The 23,060-nt window shown below is 49.2% G+C and overlaps 6 protein-coding genes and 3 pseudogenes across 10 annotated transcripts in view; 7 read left to right on the top strand and 2 right to left on the bottom strand.

Annotated features, from left to right (window-relative positions):
• Positions 1–23,060, bottom strand: part of LOC127669893 (paladin-like) — a 148,112-nt gene that overhangs the window by 18,080 nt on the left and 106,972 nt on the right. Inside the window, exon 2 of one of the 2 annotated variants that reach the window (XM_052164122.1) lies at positions 387–482. The exons of the other annotated variant lie outside the window; for it this stretch is intronic. Coding sequence (XP_052020082.1) covers positions 387–394 — 8 coding nt within the window. The 5' untranslated portion in view covers positions 395–482. The remainder of the gene's footprint in view (positions 1–386; positions 483–23,060) is intronic. 2 annotated transcript variants of the gene reach the window in all.
• The window catches only part of LOC127669882 (perforin-1), a 205,019-nt gene that overhangs the window by 109,295 nt on the left and 72,664 nt on the right, over positions 1–23,060 (top strand). The gene's annotated exons all lie outside the window — the stretch shown is intronic.
• The window catches only part of LOC127669883 (perforin-1-like), a 205,019-nt gene that overhangs the window by 109,295 nt on the left and 72,664 nt on the right, over positions 1–23,060 (top strand). The window lies entirely within an intron of this gene.
• LOC127669887 (perforin-1-like) overlaps positions 1–23,060 on the top strand; it is a 159,786-nt pseudogene that overhangs the window by 64,488 nt on the left and 72,238 nt on the right.
• LOC127669890 (perforin-1-like) overlaps positions 1–23,060 on the top strand; it is a 160,508-nt pseudogene that overhangs the window by 109,295 nt on the left and 28,153 nt on the right.
• Positions 9,237–23,060, top strand: part of LOC127669891 (perforin-1-like) — a 131,738-nt pseudogene continuing 117,914 nt past the window's right edge.
• The window catches only part of LOC127669885 (perforin-1-like), a 174,950-nt gene continuing 161,132 nt past the window's right edge, over positions 9,243–23,060 (top strand). The window contains exon 1 of the mRNA XM_052164113.1: positions 9,243–9,306. The gene's annotated coding sequence lies outside the window, so the exon portion shown is untranslated. The remainder of the gene's footprint in view (positions 9,307–23,060) is intronic.
• LOC127669884 (perforin-1-like) overlaps positions 9,243–23,060 on the top strand; it is an 86,482-nt gene continuing 72,664 nt past the window's right edge. The window contains exons 1-3 of the mRNA XM_052164109.1: positions 9,243–9,306; positions 11,057–11,628; positions 14,282–15,896. Coding sequence (XP_052020069.1) covers positions 11,093–11,628; positions 14,282–15,410 — 1,665 coding nt within the window. The 5' untranslated portion in view covers positions 9,243–9,306; positions 11,057–11,092 and the 3' untranslated portion in view covers positions 15,411–15,896. The remainder of the gene's footprint in view (positions 9,307–11,056; positions 11,629–14,281; positions 15,897–23,060) is intronic.
• The window catches only part of LOC127669896 (paladin-like), a 61,171-nt gene continuing 55,665 nt past the window's right edge, over positions 17,555–23,060 (bottom strand). Inside the window, exons 8-9 of the mRNA XM_052164126.1 lie at positions 19,731–19,886; positions 17,555–19,115 (exon numbers count right to left, since the gene is read on the bottom strand). Coding sequence (XP_052020086.1) covers positions 18,963–19,115; positions 19,731–19,886 — 309 coding nt within the window. The 3' untranslated portion in view covers positions 17,555–18,962. The remainder of the gene's footprint in view (positions 19,116–19,730; positions 19,887–23,060) is intronic.

Here is a 23,060-nt window from a genome sequence, read left to right as displayed (position 1 = left end):
AGGGCAAAGGCCAGGGGGTGCTGCAGCCCGAGGCCGAGAGAGACGGGGCATTGAGGAGTGTGGGGCCACCCTGAGCCCTCCCTGCCTAGCCCTGTAAAGAAGGGAGCCCTGAAAGGTAGCATTGGGACTCAGGGGAGAACGAGTAGGAGATGGAGGAGCAGGATGTTTTTTGCCCTGACTGAGATACTGAGCCCAGGCCTGGGTTGGGGTTGTGGCAGAGCGGAAATGGGGGCGGGGCAGAAACAACAGGCACCTGGACCTGTTCTTGGCCCTCCCAGCCTTTCTCAGCAACCAACACACACACACACACACACACACACACAGTCTCCCTCTATTCCCTGCCCCGTGGGGTGCCAGTGGCTGGGGTAGCCCTCCCTCAGCCCCACCTGTTCATGCAGATAGTAGTTAAATAGGATCAGATAGAAGTACAGCTCCAGACTCCACAGCGCCCTCTGCTGGACAGCATGCTGACTGCCACACTCCTGAGGACAGGGAGGGGGAAGGGAGAAATGGGTGTTAGACATGGGGCTGCCCCCTAGCTGTGTCTAGAAGAGTGGAGACTCCCAGAAGGCACGCCCTCCAGCTCCAAGACAGTTCTGCCAGGCTGGAAGTTCTTCCATGTTCTATCCCCTTTGCAGTAACTCATGAGTAATATGGAACCCTGTGGTGACCACACAGGGCATGCGTGGCTCTCAGACAGATGCTGCCTCTCCAGTTCCGAGTCCTGGGACAGGGACAGCGTGAGAAGAAAACAGGACAACTACCTCATTATGTTCCATTTCCTCTGTGTTGAATTTTTACTTTCTTGAAGCAGGGTTTCTCTGTGTAGCCCTGGCTGTCCTGGAACTAGCTCTGTAGACCAGGATGGCCTTGAACTCAGAGATCTGCCTGCCTCTCTGTATCTCTAGTATCTTAATCTAGGGATTAAAAGTGTGTGGGAACACCACCTGGTTCCTTTCCCTTTCTTGAGGGTGGCCCTCCTTTAAGATCCAGGAACACAGATACACAGACACACAGACACACACACACACACACACACATACACACAAATATACACATACACACACATCATACACACACATATACACAAACATACACACATATACACACAGATACATACACACCCATCATATATACACATACACACAACATATACCCACACATATATACATACACACATACAGACACATATACATACGCATAAACATACATACATACATACATACACATACACACAGATACATACACACATACACACAGAGACACATACACATATACACAGAGACACACACATACACACACATCATATGCACACACACCCACAATATATATATGCACAACATATACACACACATATACACACATATACATATATACATATACACATCATATGCAGACATACATGCAACATATACACAATATACACACATAAACATACATACACACACAGAGATATACACACAGACACACACACACACTAACACACACCTCTGTGTTGCCATATCAGCCTGACAGCTCTGCCAGCAACACATGAGACAACCACAAGATGGTGCCAGAGAAACAAAGATTCAGCATGAGCCCTGGGCACTGCTCTGGTGGCCTCTGACCCCTGGTCTAGACTAGGGGATAACCCTGCGCCTTGATGACCCCGCTGCAGATGCAAGAGAGGATTCCAGATAAGGCGAGATGAAGTGTCTCCAGACAGACGCCATGACAGTACAGGGTCCTGAAGCAGCTCATGTGTCAACAACTGGGGCCTGCCTGGTGACAGCAGCAGGTGACACTCAGCCCTCTTCTCAGTGTCCCAAGCATCTTCCCTCACTTGACCCCCACCAGCCCTACAGCTACTTATCATCGAGTGTCCCACTTCACAAACAGGGCAATGCAGGCAATCCACACAGCAGAAGTCCTCGTCTCCGTAAGGGACACTACCAGACGGTGACCACACAGCTGGGTCAGGACTCCAAGTCTGACTCGCCAGGCCCAGGCAGGTTGACCTGGCCACGGGTTAAAGTGACAAAGACATCAAAAACTCTTCTCAATGACAAACTCCAGGAATTCACTCAAACACTAGAAGCGCGATGGCTACACAAGAATCACAATGGCTGAAGAGAAGCCCGCGTGCTCACGAGGTGGCATCACATTTCATGTCTCTGGTTTCTGTTTTCCCACAGTGGAACTCAGCTCTCGGGGACTTGTTTTTTGTAAGTGTTAAACAAACTGAAGGTGGTCAGGGCTTTGAGTGTCACACACACCACACACCACACACCACACACCACACACCACACACAAACACTGTCAGCACCGGCTTCTCCACGGAGCTCAAGACAGGAGCTGCGAGCCAGCACAATCTTCTTCCTGAAGCTGTGCAATGGACCAAGTCTGCCCTTCCCGTGGAAACTCCAGAAGATTCCCTCGCAGGAAGAGCTCCTGTGTGAATCCTGGGAGGCCCCCAGAGATCTCTGATTTAAAGGCTGTGTCCTGGGGTGACACTGTCTGAAGGTGACAGGTTCCTTAGGAGGCAGGGCCAAGCAGGGAACTCTTGGATCACTGGAGATGTGTTCTAAACTGCAGGATGCCGGATGCCTCTTCCTGTCTTTTGGTCCTCTGTCCACTCCATGAGAAGTGCCATCCCAAAACATGTGCCCGCAGTGATGTGCTGACCCCACCGGCGCTTCCAATGGAGGATTGGGGTGGGAACAGGACTCTCTACTCCTTCCCTCAATCCCTCTCTCCCTCCCTCCCTATCCTTTCTCTCCTTGCTGACCTCAAACACAGCAAGCAGCCCAGGCTACCCTGGAAGCCACAGTCCCCATGCCTCTGTAGCTGTGTGGGGTTTATAAGCCTGTATCACCCTGGGCTAGCCTTTGCTTTTTTTTTTTTTTTTTTTTTTTTTTGGTACTTTTAATTTTTTTCTTTTTTTCGATCTATTTTTTATTTACATTTCAAATGATTTCCCCTTTTCTAGACCCTCACTCCCCGTAAGTCCCATCAGACCCCTTCCCTCCCCCTGTTTTCCCACCCAACTGGTCCCACTTCCCTGTTCTGGTTTTGCCCTATACTACTTCACTGAGTCTTTCCAGAACAAGGGGCCACTCCTCCATTCTTCTTGTACCTCATTTGATGTGTGGATTATGTTTTGGGTATTCCAGTTTTCTAGGTTAATAACCACTTATTAGTGAGTGCATACCATGATTCACCTTTTGAGTCTGGGTTACCTTACTTAGTATGATGTTCTCCAGCTCCATCCATTTGCCTAAGAATTTCATGAATTCATTGTTTCTAATGGCTGAATAGTACTCCATTGTGTATATATACCACATTTTTTGCATCCACTCTTCTGTTGAGGGATACCTGGGTTCTTTCCAGCTTCTGGCAATTATAAATAGGGCTGCTAGGAACATAGTGGAACATGTATCCTTATTACATGCTGGGGAATTAATTCTGGGTATATGCCCAGGAGTGGTATAGCAGGATCTTCTGGAAGTGAGGTGACCAGTTTTCGGAGGACCCGCCAGACTGATTTCCAGAGTGGTTATACCAATTTGCAACCCCACTAGCAGTGGAGGAGTGTTCCTCTTTCTCCACATCCTCGCCAACATCTGCTGTCTCCTGAATTTTTAATCTTAGCCATTCTGACTGGTGTAAGGTGAAATCTCAGGGTTGTTTTGATTTGCATTTCCCTAATGACTAATGAAGTTGAGCATTTTTTAAGATGCTTCTCCGCCATCCGAAGTTCTTCAGGTGAAAATTCTTTGTTTAACTTTGTACTCCATTTTTTTAATAGGGTTATTTGGTTTTCTGGAGTCTAACTTCTTGAGTTCTTTATAAATATTGGATAGTAGCCCTCTATCTGATGTAGGGTTGGTGAAGATCTTTTCCCAATTTGTTGGTTGCCGATTTGCCCTTTTGATGGTGTCCTTTGCCTTACAGAAACTTTGTAATTTTATGAGGTCCCATTTGTCAATTCTTGATCTTAGAGCATAAGCTATTGGTCTTCTGTTCAGAAACTTTCTCCCTGTACCAATGTCCTCAAGGATCTTCCCCAGTTTCTTTTCTATTAGCTTCAGAGTGTCTGGCTTTATGTGGAGGTCCTTGATCCATCTGGAGTTGAGCTTAGTACAAGGAGACAAGGATGGATCAATTCCCATTCTTCTGCGTGCTGACCTCCAGTTGAATCAGCACCATTTGTTGAAAAGGCTATGTTTTTTCCATTGGATGTTTTCCGCCCCTTTGTCGAGGATCAAGTGGCCATAGGTGTGTGGGTTCATTTCTGGATCTTCAATCCTGTTCCATTGATCTGCCTGCCTGTAACTGTACCAATACCATGCAGGTTTTGACACTATTGCTCTGTAGTATTGCTTGAGGTCAGGGATACTGATACCCCCAGAATTTCTTTTATTGTTGAGAATAGTTTTAGCTATCCTGGGTTTTTTGTTATTCCAGATGAATTTGAGGATTGCTCTTTCTAACTCTGTGAAGAATTGAGTTGGGATTTTGATGGGTATTGCGTTGATTCTGTATATTGCTTTTGGCAAAATGGCCATTTGAACTATATTAATCCTGCCGATCCATGAGCATGGGAGGTTTTTCCACTTTTTGAGGTCTTCTTCCATTTCCTTCTTCATAGTCTTGAAGTTCTTGTCATACAGATCTTTCACATGTTAGGTAAGAGTCACCCCAAGGTACTTTATACTGTTTGTGGCTATTGTGAAGGGGGTCATTTTCCTAATTTCTTTCTCAGCCTGCTTATCCTTTGAGCATAGGAAGGCTACTGATTTGCTTGAGTTGATTTTATAACCTGCCACTTTGCTGAAGTTGTTTATCATCTGTGGGAGTTCTCTAGTGGAGTTTTTTGGGTCACTTAGGTAGACTATCATATCATCTGCAAATAATGATAGTTTGACTTCTTCCTTTCCAATTTGTATCCCTTTGACCTCCTTATGTTGTCTAATTGCCCGAGCTAGTACCTCAAGTACAATATTGAAAGGATAAGGAGAAAGTGGGCAGCCCAGTCTAGTCCCTGATTTTAGTGGGATTGCTTCAAGTTTCTCCCCATTTAGTTTGATGCTGGCTACTGGTTTGCTGTATATTGCTTTTACTATGTTTAGGTATGGGCCTTGAATTCCTGTCCTTTCCAAAACTTTAAGCATGAAAGGATGACAGGAAGTAATGATCACTATTCCTTAATATCTCTTAACCTCAATGGACTCAATTCCCCAATAAAAAGACATAGACTAATAGACTGGATAAGGAAACAGGACCCTACATATTGCTGCATACAGGAAACACACCTAAATGTCAAAGACAAAAACTACCTTAGAGTAAAAGGCTGGAAGACAATTTTACAAGCCAATGGTCTCGGGAAACGAGCCAGAGTAACCATTCTAATATCAGATAAAAATGATGATTTTCAACCTAAAGTCATCAAAAGAGACACTGAGGGACACTTCTTGCTGGTCAAAGGAAAAATCTACCAAGAAGAACTTTCAATGCTGAACATCCCAGGGATGCAGGGTTGGCTCAATATACGGAAATCCTTCAATGCAATCCACTACATAAACAAACTCAAAGAAAAAAACCACATGGTCATTTCATTGAATGCTGAAAAAGCATTTGACAAAATTTAGCCTTTGCTTTTTTACAAGCTGATTCTCACACCCTTAGGTTTCTCTTTATCCTAATGTGAAGCTGATTAATGGGAGGTACTGGGAAAACGTGTGAGTCCAGAGGTCTCAGCAGGCCCCTCTGTCCATCCTGTTTATTCTGCAGCCAAGGGACCTGCTCAGAAAAAATAAACTTTCCTCTTCCTCGTCCTTCCTTCCCTCTGCTCCAGCTGCCTGATCCTCTTCCCCCACTCCACCCTCCTCCAGAAACTACTATACTGACAGAGATGCAATCAGGCTGAAAACCCACAGTCCCAGGCAGAGTCCAACATGATCCTCCTGGCCTCACCTGCTCCCGGCTCTCTGGCCTGAAGCTCTCTAGCTTCCTCAGGTTCTTAAGAACCTCTTCCTTCAGGTCATGCAACTCTGCACAGGCACTGATGGCTCGATCCACCTAGGAACAAAGCATGGGGATAAGGAATGGGAGAGACAAAGAGGAGGACTTTCAGAGAGAAGATGTGTAGAGAGGAAGAAACACCACACATACACACACACACATGTCACACACAAACACACACACACATCATATATACACACACATGACACACTTAAACACACATACACACACACTCGCGCCACACAACAGACACACAAATCATATATACACAGAACACCAGGAATGAGACGACTAAGACCTAGGCTATCCCACTGCAAACTACGTTTCCCATCTCCCTTGCTGCTAGTATATCTGCCAGCCTCTCTTGCAGCTAGCATATTTGCCAGACTCCCTTGCAGTTAGCATTGGTCCTGTTATTAATCTCTAACAATGATATGAGAGGGAGTGAGGAGGGGCAAATTCTGGGTCACTCCTAAAGATAAAGCCTTCTAGTCTGTCTTTTGCCTTACCCTTTCCCTGGAAGAGGTAGATTAGACCTCCCAAAAGACAGAGGCACCTGCTGATTTAATTGAAGCAAGATACTAGGAGAGCCTGGGTGGTTGCAGGCTGCCATACCAGCTTGGACACCCAAACGAGAGGTGAATATCTGTCTCAATTCAAGCATTCGGTAGGGGCAACACTTTGTTATGGTGGTCTAACCCAAAGACTGATTGAGACATTGCCAGTGGATGACCCACCTCTCAGGCTGTGACTGGAACAGTCCCCACACTTCCAATTCCAGAGTCCAGTGCAGTTCATCCCACAAGATGAAAAGGGTGTGTCCCTGTCGTGGCTGTGTACAGGTGTTCCAATTCTTCAGACCTTAATATTACCACAATAGGACTGATCAAATACCAGCTGTTTAAACAAGCACTTGTTGGTTTCTGGAGACAGTAAGTCAGGTAAGGCACAATCACTGAAGCAGGATGCTACTCAGACACAAAGCCACACTGCCACTGTACCAATGCATGAGACCCGTCTGCTGCAGGTCAGGCACCATACAAAACAGCTTCCAGCAGGAAAGCAGTGAGGTAAATGGGTGGGGTGGAGAAAGGATCCACAAGCAAGGGGCCTGGCTCCTGCTGACACATCATGATGGCCCACACTCTGTGTCCCTGAAACCCATTTTCCTATCTAACTCAGTTGTCAGATCTATCTGCCATGATCAGGGCTCTGCTAACCTTTCCTGCACCAGACTGAAAGCAAATATCTCCTGCTTTGTGGGCAGACCATGCAGGCTCTGTTACAGCCTCGCAAGTCTGCCATTGAAGCACTCGGTATCCACAGGTGATGTAAAAGTGGGTGGTCCTAACAGTGCACTAATAAAACTTTATTAACATCACCAGGTAGTGAGCCAGATTTGACCTGCCGGATGCAGTAAGCTGGTGCCTCAGTTGAATGACCTGTAAAGTCATGTCTACCTCACACACTCTGCAACCCATGGAGGGCTATACATTTTCAGGTAGACAACAACTGTCTGGGCCACACCACCAGCTTCCATATTTCCCTCCCATCTCTGCTTATGGTGATGAGGAAACTAAGACCCAGAGAGAGACCAAGGAGACAGAGCCAGGCCCCAGGCCCCAGACCTGCTTTTCCCAAGGTTGCCTTCAATGGCCAAACTGCTGTTAACTTCCATACTCAGATTCTCTCTCTCTCTCTCTCTCTCTCTCTCTCTCTCTCTCTCTCTCTCTCTCTCTCTCTCTTCCTCCCTCTCTCCCTCTCCCTCCTTTTCTCCCTCTCCCTTCCTCCTTCCCTCTCTCTCTCTCTCTCTCCCTCTCCCTTCCTCTCTCCCTCTCCCTCCTTTTCTCCCTCTCCCTCCCTCTCTCTCTCTCTCTCTCTCTCTCTCTCTCTCTCTCTCTGTCTTCCTCCCTCCCTCCCTCCCTCCCTCCCTCCCTCTCTCCCTCTCCCTGTCCCTCTCCCTTTCCCCCCCTCAGTCTCTCTCTCCAGTTTTGTTTTGTTGTTATTGGCTTTCTGGTTTTTTGTTTGTTTGGTTGGTTGGTTTTGATTTTCAACACAGAGTTTCTCTGTGCAGCCCTGGATGTGCTGGAACTCACTCTGTAGATCAGGCTGGCCGCAAACTCAGAGATCTACCTGCCTCTGCCTAGCAAGTATGATAATTAAAGGCATGCACCACTACTGCTGGGCTAGGAGTTTTTTTTTTTTTTTTTTAACTGCTAAGAGTGTGTTCTGGTGTGTTCTGAATTCCAGTTAGATTCTTGACTCTCTTCCTGCAGACTTTTTGTAGGTGTCTACACAATACATGCTGTCTTTCCAGTACAGTTGGGGACTGAATATCTCTGAGCTTTGGCATCCCCGTCAGACCACGTGGGCAGAGAACTAAGGTGGGACCACAGGTCAGCTGCCATTTCTGGGGGAGTAACAGAAGAGGAGGCCCAGTTCTGAGAAAGGTGGCAGAGGCCCGGGTGAGCTGTGACCCTGGGGCCTGGGGCCTGCGGCTACTTGTTCCCATCATGTATGCACTTGGGGTGTTAAGAACTACCCCAACCTTCCCGAACTTACCCACCTCATAACTAGCACTTTTTTGCCCCCAGAAGGTGTCCATGAATCACTCCACCCATAAGAACCCCCACCCCACCCCCACAGTAACCTCAGGCAGAGCAGAGTGGGCAACTGTCTTTCCACAGTACTAACTTGCTCAAACCCGAGGCACGGCTGGGATGGAGGTATGGACAGGAGGTGGACACCGGCTGTGAGTATCTCTCCCCACTCCCCAGGGAGGAGGAAACAGTCACATGTGATGAGAATAAAGAAAGATCATGCCGAGTCCTAAGCACCGCACCACGTCTTCATGTCCCCTCACATGAGACACTCTGATTAGCCACACGTTTGGATGAGGAGCTGAGACGTGAAGAGGCTGAAGCCCCTGGCCCAGCCGCTCAAGCCCAGGCCACTCTTCCTCACCTCTTCCTGAGAGCTCATCCCTTCCCACACACTCAACATGGAAGCAGATAGTTCATAGTGGGCCTGCAGGTCGAGAACAGAGTCTGCACCCCGGCAGTTCTGGTTGACAGATGAGCCTCTGGTCTTCACAGCTGACTTCCTGAAGGTTCTCACAAGATAAAGAGGTGACAACGGGGTGGGTGCTGGTGGGGACCTGTGACCACAGCCTGGGGGCAGGGCGGGAAGTGATATGGCATTGCCAAAGTGGGCCTGCCTGGGGATCAATTGCAGCATTTTAACAGCCTCCACTGGCAACACAGGTGTCCCCTATCCTGCAGTGCCATCTCTGTGGGACTTCAGGTAAGGAGGAGGAAGGGTGGGAAGAAGGGAGGTTGGGATACCCAGGAAAGAGAGTTGGAGGGACATTCAGAAGAAGCAACCAGAAGCCATAGTAGTCAGTCTTCCAGCCCATCTCTCATTCCTTCATCGGGTTGGTGACCACTCTGGGGTTCACGTGTAAATGATGACTGTCCGCATCTCAAAAGCTATTTCCAGCAGTTCTGGCAGATAGGGCTCATAAACGATAGAAATGTGCCAAGTATGGAGCACGCTTATGACTCTACCATCGGGGAACATGGTAAACCCCCGTCTCAGAAGATGCCAGGAAGGTTAGGGGAGGGAAGGAAAGGGACACATGGGAAAAGAAGAAAGAAGCCAAGGAAATAGACTCCATGACAATACAAAGAAGGCCAGAAGGAGACTAATGTCTGTGAGTCAAAGTCACGAGTGTGATGTTCTCTGAGGAAGGATGACCAGGATGCTTGACAGGAATTCTCTGTGGCTTGTTTATCTCCCAGCGTCACACGTTACCTGAATTCTGCCTCCAACTCACTGTATTAGGTAGAACATGGAAGACTGCAGCTAGGTGTGAGGGAGACCTCTGCTCACCCTGCTCCCTCACGTAAGACCCTGCAGACAGAAGAGAAAAAATAAAAGACCTCCGAGAGCCTTGGAAGGAGCCAGTTCTCCATCTGTGGGTCATATCAGTTGGGGAATGGGGGAAACCTACTTCCGATGGTCTTAGAAACAGCACAATAGTGAAATTACAGTCAGGAAGTCATGAAAATAAATTTATGTTTGGGGGTTTCCAGGACCATTGGAAGTGTGTGTTTTCCCATGGCCAAGATCCACAGGTAGAGAAACCCTTAGATAGAGAGGAGATAGAAGGAGATACCAAACCAGGCACTCAAAGCAAGGAAGAGCCTTCTAATGGATCGTTGCCAGGTAGCAGGCAACAGGTAGGTAGGTGCCCAGCCTGCCATGGCGTGCAGTGTTTGGCAGGGACTGTCAAGACAGAAAGCCTGGGCAGTGGAAGGGCTTGCAAGGGCGCACTTAAAGGTCCTCCACACTAGAGCCAAGGGCATCGATACAGGACAGCCTTCATCCATTCTAGAGATTCCATTCCTCCTTGCAGGAGGCTCAGAGTAGCCCTCACATCTCTAAGGGAGAGAAGGATGTCACCCCTGGAATTAGAGATGGAGAGAAATTAAGAATCAGCTAGGAGCCATGCCTGCTGCCACAGGATTGAGATCCTAGCTCCTCCACGTGTTCAAGGCTAGCTTAGGCAACACAGTGACTACACAGCTATCCTGAGCTATCCTGAGCAATGATACATTGTCTCTAACTTAAGTGATTAATTAATTAATTAATGAGAAGTAGGGTGTGGCTCGTTGGTGGAACACTTGCCTACAGTGCATCAGGCTCTGGGTCTATTCCCAGAATGGGGGAGGGGAATAAGGTTAGAAAAGTGTCCTTCTCTGGGTAAAAAACCACACATCTCCAGAGCCGAAACCTATTACAGATGCTCTGTCCAGGGTCACAGCCTTCACTCTTGATTCCTGCTGGGTCTAAGATGATAAAATCTCAGCACGGGGTTCCTCCTGCCTGTGCCACTCTGGGCCATATGTTTAAATCCCTCTGGGTTTCTCTGTTCAGTGGACAAAGCCAGTGCAGCTCTGTCATTGCAATAGCTAAAGAGAAGTTGACTCTGTCTCCTGATGCTCCCCAGTGGTGAGGGAGAGGTCAGCATCCTTCATCCCTGTTCCCACAGCTCCCCAGAATTTATGACTACTGTGCCTGCAGCATCATGGCCACCTACCTGTTCCTCCTGGGCCTTTTCCTGCTGCTGCCACGCCCTGTCTCTGCTCCCTGCTACACTGCCACTCGGTCAGAATGCAAGCAGAAGCACAAGTTCGTGCCAGGTGCATGGTTGGCTGGGGAAGGCATGGATGTGACCACCCTCCGCCGCTCTGGCTCCTTCCCAGTGAACACATGGAAGTTCCTGAGGCCAGACTGCACCTGCACCCTCTGTAAAAACTCCCTAATGAGAGACGCTATACAGCGCCTACCCGTGGCAATGGCCCACTGGAGGCCTGACAGCTCATACTGCAGGCGTAACATTGCCACAGTCAAGGTCAGCTCCACGGAGGGCGTGGCCCGGGAGGCAGCTGCTAATATCAAGAACGACTGGCGTGTGGGTCTGGAAGTTAACCCAAAGCCGGAAGCAAGCGTGCACGTGTCCATGGCCGGCTCCCACTCCCAGGTAGCCAATTTTGCAGCCGAGAAGACCCATCAGGACCAGTACAACTTTAATACTGACACAGTGGAGTGTCGCATGTACAGGTAAGATCTGAGGCAGAGGTGAGAGGAACAGGAAGAATGGTGGGACACTCTAAGGGGTCTAGGAGCTCTAGAATAGCAGAGTAGAGTTTACCTACTATTTCACAGGAGGACACCAAATCCTGATCACTGTAGAATCAGTAGTTCTCATGCTCCCTACTGCTGTGATCCTAATACAGCTCCTAATGTGATGACTCCAGACACAAAATGATTTCGTTGCTACTTTTGAACTGTACTTTTGCTACAGTTATGAACCATGACAATCTAATACCCAGCCTGTCTGATATGTGGCCCCTGTAGATTAATTTCTGATGATGTCCTGACCAAAAGGCAGCTAAGGAGAGAGGGCTTATTTTAGTCATCTTTCTGGGTTACCGTCCATCATGGCTTGTTCTGTCGAAGCTGATCACATCATACCCACAGTCAAGCGTGGGGAGAAATAACCGAGTTCCTGCCGAGGCTCAGTCAGCCTTTTCTAGTGTTAAACAGTCCAGGGCCCAAAACAGGAAATGGTGCTACCCACTTTCAGGCTGAGTCTTCCCACATCAATTAAGGCAATCAAGACAATCCTCTACAGGCAAGACCACAAGCTGATCTGATCTAGACAGTCCCTAAGACACTCTTCCCAAGTGATTTTAGCTTGTATCAAGATGACAATGAAAACCTACTGTGGCACTGTTGTTTAGATGCCAGACCCAATAGCCCTAGCTATCTGTCTATGATCTAATTCTCTATCATCTATCTATCTACCATCATTATCTATCACCTATCTGGCATCTATCTTTGTAGCAACATATCTATCTATGTAAATGTGTGTCTATTTAACTGCATCATGTATCATCTATGTATGTATGTATCATCTATGTATGTATCTATGTATGTATGTATGTATGTATTTAGCTACTGTGTATATAAGTATCTATGTATCTATCTATCATCTATATATGTATGTATGTATCTGTCTGTTTCTGTCTGTCTATCATATATACATATACATACATACACACACACACACACACACACACACACACACACATATATATATATATATATGTATCTATGACAGGCTTCCTCTATGCATGAGCACCTACATCCAGAGAAAAGGAGGATGAAAGCAGGATTGTCCCTGAGCCCTAGCTTGATGACATGTAAATACAGGCAGTGAGTACCTAAGCCCTCTCTCCCAGGCATTGCAGACCAACCGTGGAGTCTTCCTGGGTAAGGACAGGAGACTTGGCCGTGTCCTTCTTCCTCACTGCATGGATACACAGTGACACCATGGAGCCTGCACTAGTTTCTCAGGCTTAAAAAAAAAAGATTTCATTTTGGAAGTTTCTCTGTATCTCTGCCTGTCTTGGAACTCACTCAGTAGATCAGGCTGGCCTTGAACTCAGAGAGATCTGCCTCCCTCTTCCTCCGAGTGCTGGCATTAAAGACTTGCATAACCACCACCTGGCATTTAAAAAATATTTCTTTACTTTTTTGTGTATTTTTTAGTGTGTGTCTGTGTATCTGTGTGTTGCAGCAAGTGTGAGGAGATCAGAGGACAACCTGTGGGCATCATTTCTTCTGCTTCTACTAAGTGGGTTCTGGGGATTGAACTTGGGTTGGCAGGGTTAGCAGCAAGCTTTAACTCTACTCCCTACTGCACATTCACATACTTTCCACTCTTTAGATAGCATATCTTAATTCTAAATTTTAAGAGTATGTTTCAGTAAATGTAAATATTTTTTATTATTTTTTATATTCTTTGTTTACATTCCAAATGATTTCCCTTTTCCTGGCTCCCCCAACCCCACAAGTCCCATAAACCCTCATCCCTCTGCCCTTTCCCCAATCAATCCCCTCCCACTTCTCTGTCCTGGTAATCCTCTACATTGCTGCATCAAGCCTTTCCAGGACCAGGGCCCTCTCCTTCCTTCTTCTTGGGAATCATTTGATATGTTAATAGCAGCTTGGGTATTCAGAGCTTCTGGGCTAATATCCACTTATCAGTGACTGCATTTCATGTGTGTTCTTTTGTGATTGGGTTACCTCACTTAGGATGATATTTTCCAGTTCAAACCATTTGCCTAAGATTTCATGAATTCATTGTTTTTAATTGCTGAGTAGTATTCCACTGTGTAAATATACTACATTTTCTGTATCCATTCCTCCACTGAGGTACATTTAGGATTTTTCCAGCTTCTGGCTATTATAAACAAGGCTGCTATGAACATAACAACCCTGAGATTTCACCTCCCACCAGTCAGAATGGCTAAGATTAAAAACTCAGGAGACAGCAGGTGTTGGCAAGGATGTGGAGAAAGAGGAACACTCCTCCACTGCTGGTGGGATTGCAAGCTGGTACAAGCACTTTGGAAATCAGTCTGGTGGTTCCTCAGAAAACTGGGAATGACACTTCCGGAGGACCCTGCTATAACACTCCTGGGCCACCATACCCAGAAGATTTCCCGGCATGCACAAGAACACATATACATATTTTAATCACAATCTTTTTTATCCTAACTCTTCCTATCCCATTTGTTTTTCCCCCAGCTAGCCCCAGTGTACTTTCATGTCTGTGTGTATAGATGGGGAGAGGGGTCTTGAAGGTGCTATTGAATCAGGGAAATGTCACCCACGCAGGTCCTCTAATGCTCTGCCCTCTCCACAGCGTTCGCCTGGCACAAAAACCTCCTCTGCACTCTGACTTCAGAAGGGCACTCAGAGCCCTTCCCCCCACCTTTAACAGCTCCACGGAGCATGCGTATCGCAGGCTCATCTCCGCCTACGGCACCCACTTTATTTCGGCTATGGACCTAGGTGGCCGCATCTCAGCCCTCACGGCCCTGCGCACCTGTCAGCTGACCCTAAACGGGCTCACAGCTGATGAGGTAGCAGACTGCCTGAAGGTGGAGGCCCAGGTCAGCATCGGTGGCCAAGCCAGCGCCTCAAGCGAATACAAGGCCTGTGAGGAGAAGAAGAAACAGCACAAAATCACCACCTCTTTCCACCAGACCTACCGCGAACGTCACGTCGAAGTGCTCGGTGGCCCCCTTGACTCCACGCATGATCTGCTCTTTGGGAACCAAGCTACACCAGAGCAGTTCTCAACCTGGGTAGCCTCACTGCCCAGAAGCCCTGGACTGGTGGACTACAGCCTGGAGCCCCTACACACATTACTGGAAGACCTGGACCCGAAGCGGGAGGCGCTGAGACAGGCAATCAGCCATTATGTGATGAGCAGGGCCCGCTGGCGGAACTGTAGCCGGCCCTGTGGGCCAGGACAGCATAAGAGTAGTCGTGATTCATGCCAGTGTGTGTGCCAGGATTCGAAGGTCACCAACCAGGACTGCTGTCCACGCCAGAGGGGCTTGGCCCACCTGAATGCAAGCAATTTTGAGGCAAAGGGTCTGTGGGGAGACTACATCACTGCTACTGATGCCTACCTAAAGATCTTCTTTGGTGGCCAGGAGTACAGGACGGAAGTCGTGTGGAACAATAACAATCCCAGGTGGCCTAAAGGGAGGGACTTTGGGAATGTGCTCCTGTCTACGGGGGGACCCCTCAGGGTGCAGGTCTGGGATGCTGACAATGGCTGGGATGATGACCTTCTTGGTTCATGTGACCAGAAACCCCGGTCTGGTTCCCATGAGGTGACCTGTAACCTGAACCACGGCAGCCTAAAATTCCGCTACCATGTCAAGTGTTTGCCCCATCTCACTGGAGAGACCTGCCTGGAGTATGCCCCCCACGGGCTTCTGGGAGATCCTCCAGGAAACCGCAGTGGGGCAGTGTGGTAAAAATAATAATACTAATAACATGCCTGAGAGCTGGGCGTAGTAGCACCTGCCTTTATTCCCAGCATTGGGGAGGCAGAGACAGGTGGATCTCTATGAGTTCGAGCCCAGCCTGGTCTACATAGTGAGACCCTGTCTCAAGAAAGCAAGCAACAAAACTGGGATGCTCAACTGACTTCTCCCGGGGATCCACAGTGGCTCTAATATGCAGTAAAGTGACCGGAGCCTGTCACTAGAGTGGCTGAGTTTGTACCATAGAGCTCTGCTGACTCTCCCTTCCACACTGCCTCAGCCCCCAGTGTCCACAAGCTCGGCAATTACTGCTGCTCAGTGTAAACCTTGGCCAGAAGCCCAGCCCAAGGCCAGATGCTGTCCCCACCCAGCTTCAAATCCCTCCCTCCTTGGCATAGCAAGATCATCTGTCAGACAATTCCTGTGTCGCCATTCCTATGTGCCTTTTGTCCCTCGTTCTGCTCCGGATGAATAAAGGTCTGTGTCAGCAAGCGACAGTGGGATATAAATATGATGTGACGGTCAGCATGCTGGTGGCCTGGTGTCAGAGAAGAGGGGACAAATGATGCCCCAGAGATAGGCGTCTGTGTTCAACAACCCAGTTTTATAAAATGGACAGATTCTGGAAGTTAACTGCTTTCTCTAATTCTGCTGGTAATACGGGACCCCCATCCCTCATCCTCTGTGTCAAGAAACAGTAGCATAAATGTGGCAATAAATCATGATAGGCATTCGGTGTCTGGCTGAAAGACCATGTGGAAAGGTGGGGGTGCGGTGAACTGGCCACTAGGGAGCCTCAAAGTCAAACCAGCTGATGGTGGGTGTCCACCATGGGCAGGGGAGCTGACTGTTGACGCTCCCTCATGGAAGGTGGGAAGACGAGCTGGACTTTCCCCTGAGGTTCCGGCTGCTCCTCACACCCACTTGAAGGCAGTTCTGCCATAACTGCATGTGTTCTTGGGGCTTGGGGTGAGAGTGGTGAAGCAGTATACAGGCCCAGGAAGACAAGTCAGGTGGGGGCATATACATATACATACACATACACATACATATACACATACACATACATATACACATACACATACATATACATAGTGTGTATATTTATATAAGTATGTGTGTATATATACATATATGTATTCACATATATATATGTGTGTGGGTGTTTGTGCGTGTGTGTGTGTGTGTGTGTGTATGTGTGTGTGTGTGTTTATATATATCTTTAAAAAGGATGTGGTCTGTCATGGTGACCGGAGCAGTGGAAGCCCATGGAGTTGAAGGTGAGAATGGACAGGAAGTGAGGCTGGACACTAAGACCTCAAGGCCTGCTCCCAGCAGGACCCATCCTCCAGTGGCGGGTGCACATCTGCAATCTTCAAACACACAGTGCCACCCACAGGGGACAAAGTGTCCAAATACTCAGGCCAATGGGGGATGTCTGACATCCAAACCAAAATTGTATAAATGCAAAGGGGATGGCAACAGGACTTGGGGGCACTGAGCGGGGCTCACGGTGTCTACAGAGGAAGAGTGGCTGAGGCCTGTCCTCCTCAAGAGGCCCTAAGTCCACTCTGAGTGTCTTTCCTTCTCAAAAGCTGTAATAACATCTCCAGCTCTGCTCCATCACAAGGCTGGACCTGGGATATTCTCTCCATCTCTCTCTCTCTCTCTCTCTCTCTCTCTCTCTCTGTGTGTGTGTGTGTGTGTGTGTGTGTGTGTATGTGTGTGTGTGTGTCTCTGTGAGTGTGTGTGTATGTGTGGATATGCTGGGCTGGTTAGTTTTATGTCAACTTGACAGAGGAGAGGCAGTTGGGAAGAGGGGGCCTTAAGTGAGGAAACACACACACAGAGACACACTAGATTAGCCTGAGGGCTAGCCTCTGGTACATTGTCTTGATGGACAGTTGATGGTGGATCACCACGACCACCTTAGACATCAAGTATGAGATGGTAGGCTGTGACTGATGACAAGGACGGGGACGTGACATCTAGGACACCCGCAGCGTCTCAACATCAGGGGTGCTGGTAACAAGGCCATTCCATTCACATGCATCCACCTAGACTCTGGGGGACACACTTATCTGCATGGCTTCCATGACTGCCTCAGACTAAAGACCAACCAACAAAGCGGCATGTTACACGTTTGTACTGTTTTTAATGCTCAAAAGCTCTGTACAAAAACAAAAAACAAAAACAGAAAACCATAAAGGATTCCTCACAACACCCCTGTGAGGTAGGTAGGCAAGTATTATTCTCCAATTTTACAAACAGGGAAACTGAGGCAGAGGGGTACAGTGACCTGCCACTGGTCCCAGCATATCTCCAAGTCAGTGTCAACCACAAAACTGTGAAGGGTCTCTCTGGCCTCCGACTCCTTGGGTAGGCTTTTTCTGAACAGAGCTGACTTGCACAAAACAGACACCAGCAAACCTGAGAGGCTGTGGACAGACATACAGCAGCTTGCAAAAGAATTCAGCTAAGAGGGTCTCCACTTCATCAGGCTGGAAACAACTTTGACATCTTCAAATAGCACAGCTAACAGCTGACATCCTCCATGAAGGACGGGCACCCAGAGATTCATCACTCTCCTTCAAGAAGTTAAGACAGGTAGCCAGGCGCCCAGACTCAGGAGTTCAACCACTAGTTGTGGCAAACTTCAGTCCCAGCTGAGACTCACCAAGCACAGCCCTCTCTGCCCCTCTTCCCACTATGTGAACAAAGTTCGTCCCTCAGTGTCATCTCAGTGTGACCCAGCGAAAGCAGCCCAGGGATCCTGGCAGGGGTCGGCCTGGATTCTAAGGCCTGACAAGCCACCAGGTCCTGTGTCCACAGAGTCTCTCCCAAGAGTCACCTCGATCCTGTTAACAGGCTTCCAACCCACCAAGAAGCTCTTCACCATCTCCATGGCCTCTGTGAGTTCTTTCCCCACACTGGGAGGGCCTCCCTGATGTTTCCAACTCCCTGGGCTCATCTGACAGCTTAGGGGAGGAACTGGGGAAAGACGGGTAGGAGAAAAGGGGAGTCATCCCCTCAGTCTTCCAGGCCTGCGACACTGAGAGCCAGAAGGAGCTGGGCAGAGCTGCCTCAACACAGACCTGCCTGGCTCGCCATCCTCCTCAGGTAGCTGCTTGGGCTGAAAGGCAGAGGCAGAGGCAGGAGCAAGCCAGTCAGAGGAAGGAAGTGAAAAGGCAAACATGGCCAGCCTGCTGCCCGCCCAGGCAGTCTGATGACCAACGGTGAAGGGGGGACAGAGGTGGTGACTGGCTGCTTGGGGAGTGAGCTCCCTGAAGGTTGTTTGCCAGCTGGTCTGTGAGGCACACGCACTGGGCCTTACCAGAAGACATTACGCACCCCAAGGGTTGACAGAAAATGGCAGTGCTGTCCATATATTCAATGTATATATTGGTAGGATTACCAAAAAAAACCCTCTTTCCGAAAGTTCTCAGCCCCTCAAGTCTAACCAGGAAGCTGACAAGTGTCCATCAGAAGCAATGAGACCCTCAGGTCCCCCCTCCCCAGCCTGCCTAGCAAGAGCAAGGGGGCCTACAGGAAGTCCCCAAGGTCGCAGGGCTCCGGGTCTCGACTTTGCTCCTGCCAGCGGTAGCGGAGCCGTGACAGGGGCTGGTCGTCCATGCTCTCCAGCTCGGGGAAGCCCAGCTGGTTGAGGATCTCGTAGATGCCAGCTCTGGTTGCCACCTGTACAGGGCAGAGATGGGGCAGAGCGTCAGAGGTGGAGGTGTCATCGGGCCTACTGTCCCCAAGCCACCCACCCCCTTGCTAAGCTCAGAGGCATTTGGGGGAGTCTGCGGCCAGAAATGTCCTCAGGCAAACTCTGCAGTTTCCACGAACCTGCATGTCCATCTACAACCACCATGGTCCACGGTCCCTACAGGCCTCGCTCCTGGATCTGCATGGAGCATGCTGTGCAGATATATGAGGCACTGGGCATGCCTGGGAGACCTCGGCAGCACTGGCCTGGCCAATCCAGCAAACCACATTTGGGCAGGGAGGCTCCAGAGGCAGTATGAACTCCAGAGCTGACAGCCCTTCCCTTTGGCTGCAAAGTCACCCAAGTCGTCTGGCTTTCTGTGACATGGAGCTGGGAGCCCAGTAGCCTGGACCTTGGCCCCATGTCCCAACCATCCCCAACACCTTATTGGGAACAATTCCACCTGGTCAATGAGATGATATTGTCCTTGCTGTCCCCAGGCATGCTCACCCCTACCTCTGTCTGTCCCAGGAAACAGACTAAGGACCCCTGAGTTACCACCACCCCCAGGCCTGTTAGTCTGTCTCAGCAGCTTTTCTCACCTCCTGCATCCAGGTGCTGAAAGGCCTCTGCCAGGAGCTGGCCTTCTCCAGGCGAAGGTAGGCGTTAAAGAGGATCAGGTAGATGTAGCGCTCCAGGTATTGCAGGCTCCGCAGGTGCAACCTCTGAGCCTCCTGTGTCTCTTTGGTGGCCTTTGCCTGAAGGACAAGGAGGATGGTGTCATCAAGGAGAACCATTCTTTAGCACAGACATGCTCACTTACAGCCTGAGCACCCAAGCAGAGTGATTTCACTGGCAGGGTCTGGAGTGTTGCCCGGACACAGAGGAGACCCATGGGGCCCACCAGTTCCTAGGAATGTGGGGGTCTCAAATCCACTTCCTACTGAGAAGAAAGGCCTCTACTTCCTCTCTGAAGACCATGCTGCTCCAAAGCCAGGCTGTCTGCTAGGAGCATCTGAGGCATGGAGGGTGAGATGCTCATCTCACGGTCCCCTAAGAAGGACCCTGATGCCAATTCCTGACAACACAGTCCCCAGTCTCCCAGGACTGCCTCCTCTCTCCCAGTAGCCCCAGCATTCCGGCAGAGTAAGATGGGGTTTTGATCATGGCCGGGCAGGGACCAATGGCATAGAGCTCTCGATTGAGGAGACCGCCTTACAACCTGCTCCTCAGCCCAGCCCCTTTCTGACTGGAAAGGGAAAAAGCCCATCCTGGTAACTGACCCCACCTGCCCTCAATCTGACTCCCTTGCCCGTTTCTCCACAGTCCTGGATCTGGGGTGGCAAGGATGAACACTCAGACCTTAGAGATCCACCCGAGTTTGGGGACAGATAAGAGAGAGGACGAGGTCTGGGTGGAGTGGGGACGTCTGACTTTAGAGAGCTCTCCCAGGCATCTTCTCTGGAAATGCTACCATCTCAGGTCACATGCCAGAAAACAGGAGGTGGCAGAGCTGATAAACGGGGATCTCCCTAGGGAAGACGGGAGTCCGGGTGGTCAGCGAGGACCTCGTGGACCCGGCAATGACAGTGTGCACACACTCGGGGCAGCAACAAGGACAGTGACAAATGTAGGAAGGAGCTGCGGCCTGCTGTCCTGGGAGGAAGGAGAATGCCCAGTGCCCCCTTAAAATGCAAGTGCCCGGGCTCAACCGCGATCAGTCAGTGAGGGTCTCAGAGGGTTGGGGAGTGGGCGGGTGAGGACCCGGGACTCCTCAGAGCCAAAACTGGGCACATGGGATGCAGCATTGGAAGTCATTGAAGGACTGGTAGCGTGGGCAGCCTCTTGGAAGAGGAACACATGGAGGGAGACCCGTGTGCAAGAGAAAGGGAGACTTTAAAGGGAAATGCTTGCAAGGTTCTCCTGGGCAGAGAAACATGCCAGGGGAACTCAAATGCGAACCCCAGAGGGAGGTCACCCAGACCTGAACTATCCTACCTTACCACCCTCAGGCCTCCACACAGACCCACCACACCTCTCTGATCCAGAAACAGTGTGACACGGGGTGGGGGGAGTCCTTCAAGTGATGGCACTATCTGTGGAAGGACACAGTGAGCCCCCAGGGACCAGAGAGAGCTCTTCTCCCCACAGCTGGGCTGCAGACGGAAGCCCTTGCAGGAACACACATGGCGCTGGCCTACATACTCGGAAAACTCCAGGGTCGCCCCACCCCAGACGTGACATGGCCCAGCGCCCTAAAACTCACAGTTGGAGAGAATCTACACAGCACCAATTCGGTTTTTGAGGCAACACGAGGGGTGCAGACAATAGACTGTACCATACGGAGCTTGGGGACAGGGACAGAGCTCTGTCTCCCTGGAAGACAGCCAGACTCACAAGCTGGCTCCGGTTCTGCCATTAGCCACTCAGCCACCAATTTTGAGGGAACCAGTAAGAACGCACCTACGAGACACACTGTCCCAAGAACTGACTAGACAGATCTGAAGCCACCACCATGAGAGCTACCCACCCTGCCCTCTGGGAGGCTCCAGTAACTACAGAGCAAAGTGACCTGGGAGGAGGGGTGAGTAAGAGAGTCAGGGTGAGGAAGAAGAGGAAGAGAACACCCGAACTCCCTGAGGTAGGCTGGGGTCAGGAGGAAGGTGTGTCCCCAGGGTGGAAAGTGGGGCAGCTTGGACAGTTGGATTAGAAACAGGAAGACGGCCGGGCGGCGGTGGCCCACGCCTGTAATCCCAGCACTCTGGGAGGCAGAGGCAGGCGGATTTCTGAGTTAGAGGCCAGCCTGGTCTACAGAGTGAGTTCTAGGAGAGCCAGGGCTACACAGAGAAACCCTGTCTCAAAAAAACCAAATCCAAAAAACCAAAAAGAAGACGAAGGAGGAGGAGGAGGGGGGGAGGGGGAGGAGGACGAGAAGAAGAAGAAGGAGAAGAAGAAACAGGAAGACAGGCTGCTCAGTTTTGATTGTTGTGAACTTCACACAAGGTGGAAATCACCTGGAAAAGGAGCCTCAACAAGGAATTATCTATACCAGGTTGACCTGTGATCGTGCCCATGAAGAAATCTCTTAGTTGGGGAATCCCGCCCTGAATGTTAGCAGCACCATATCACAGGCTAGGTCCTGGGGAGGACAGCCAGCGGAGCACTGCCAGGTATTTATCCAGTGCTCCCTCTGCTCTTGACTGTGGGAGGGACGGTACCTGTTGCTTTGAAGTCCTGCAGCCTCAACTCCTGGAAGTGGCAGAGTGTGTCCTGGAACCCTGCACCATTAGTCACTTTCTCCCTTAAGTGCCTTTGTTGGGTGTCTTGTCATAGAAGTAGGAAGAGCAGCTGAGACATGGGCTCAGAGCTTAGAAGCCAAGACAAGAGGGTGCTACAGACAAAGGGCCAGAGCAGCTGCCCGCGGGGGTATTCCAGGACTGCGTACTCTCAAGAAATAGCATTGTGCTCAAAAAAAAATCAATTTTGCTTAGAAACTAGGCAGCGGGGCTGGAGAGATGGCTCAGAGGTTAAAAGCACTGACTGCTCTTCCACACATGCAGAGTTTAATTCCCAGCAACCATGTGTTTGTTCACAGCCATCTTTAATAGAATCTGATGCCCTCTTCTAGTATGTCTGAAGACAGCTACATACTGTACTGTCTTCATATACATAAAATACTCATATACATAAAATAAATAAAATATTTTTAAAAAAAGGAACTAGGCAGCAGATTAAAAATCAGAAAAAATTATCTATAAAAACAACATAAAATTTTTTAATATATTTAAAATATATATTAATATATAAATATATAAACGAATGTTATATATTCTGCATATTACATATATAGAATATGCAATGTAAATATACATTTATATATTCATATTAATGCATATTATCTGTTAAAGTATTTTTAATATTTTATGAAATAT

Source organism: Apodemus sylvaticus, chromosome 19 (genome assembly GCF_947179515.1).
Source record: "Apodemus sylvaticus chromosome 19, mApoSyl1.1, whole genome shotgun sequence".
Classification (NCBI taxonomy): Eukaryota; Metazoa; Chordata; class Mammalia; order Rodentia; family Muridae; genus Apodemus; species Apodemus sylvaticus.
Note: the sequence above shows the minus strand (reverse complement) of the source record. Positions and strands in the feature narration are given on the sequence as shown.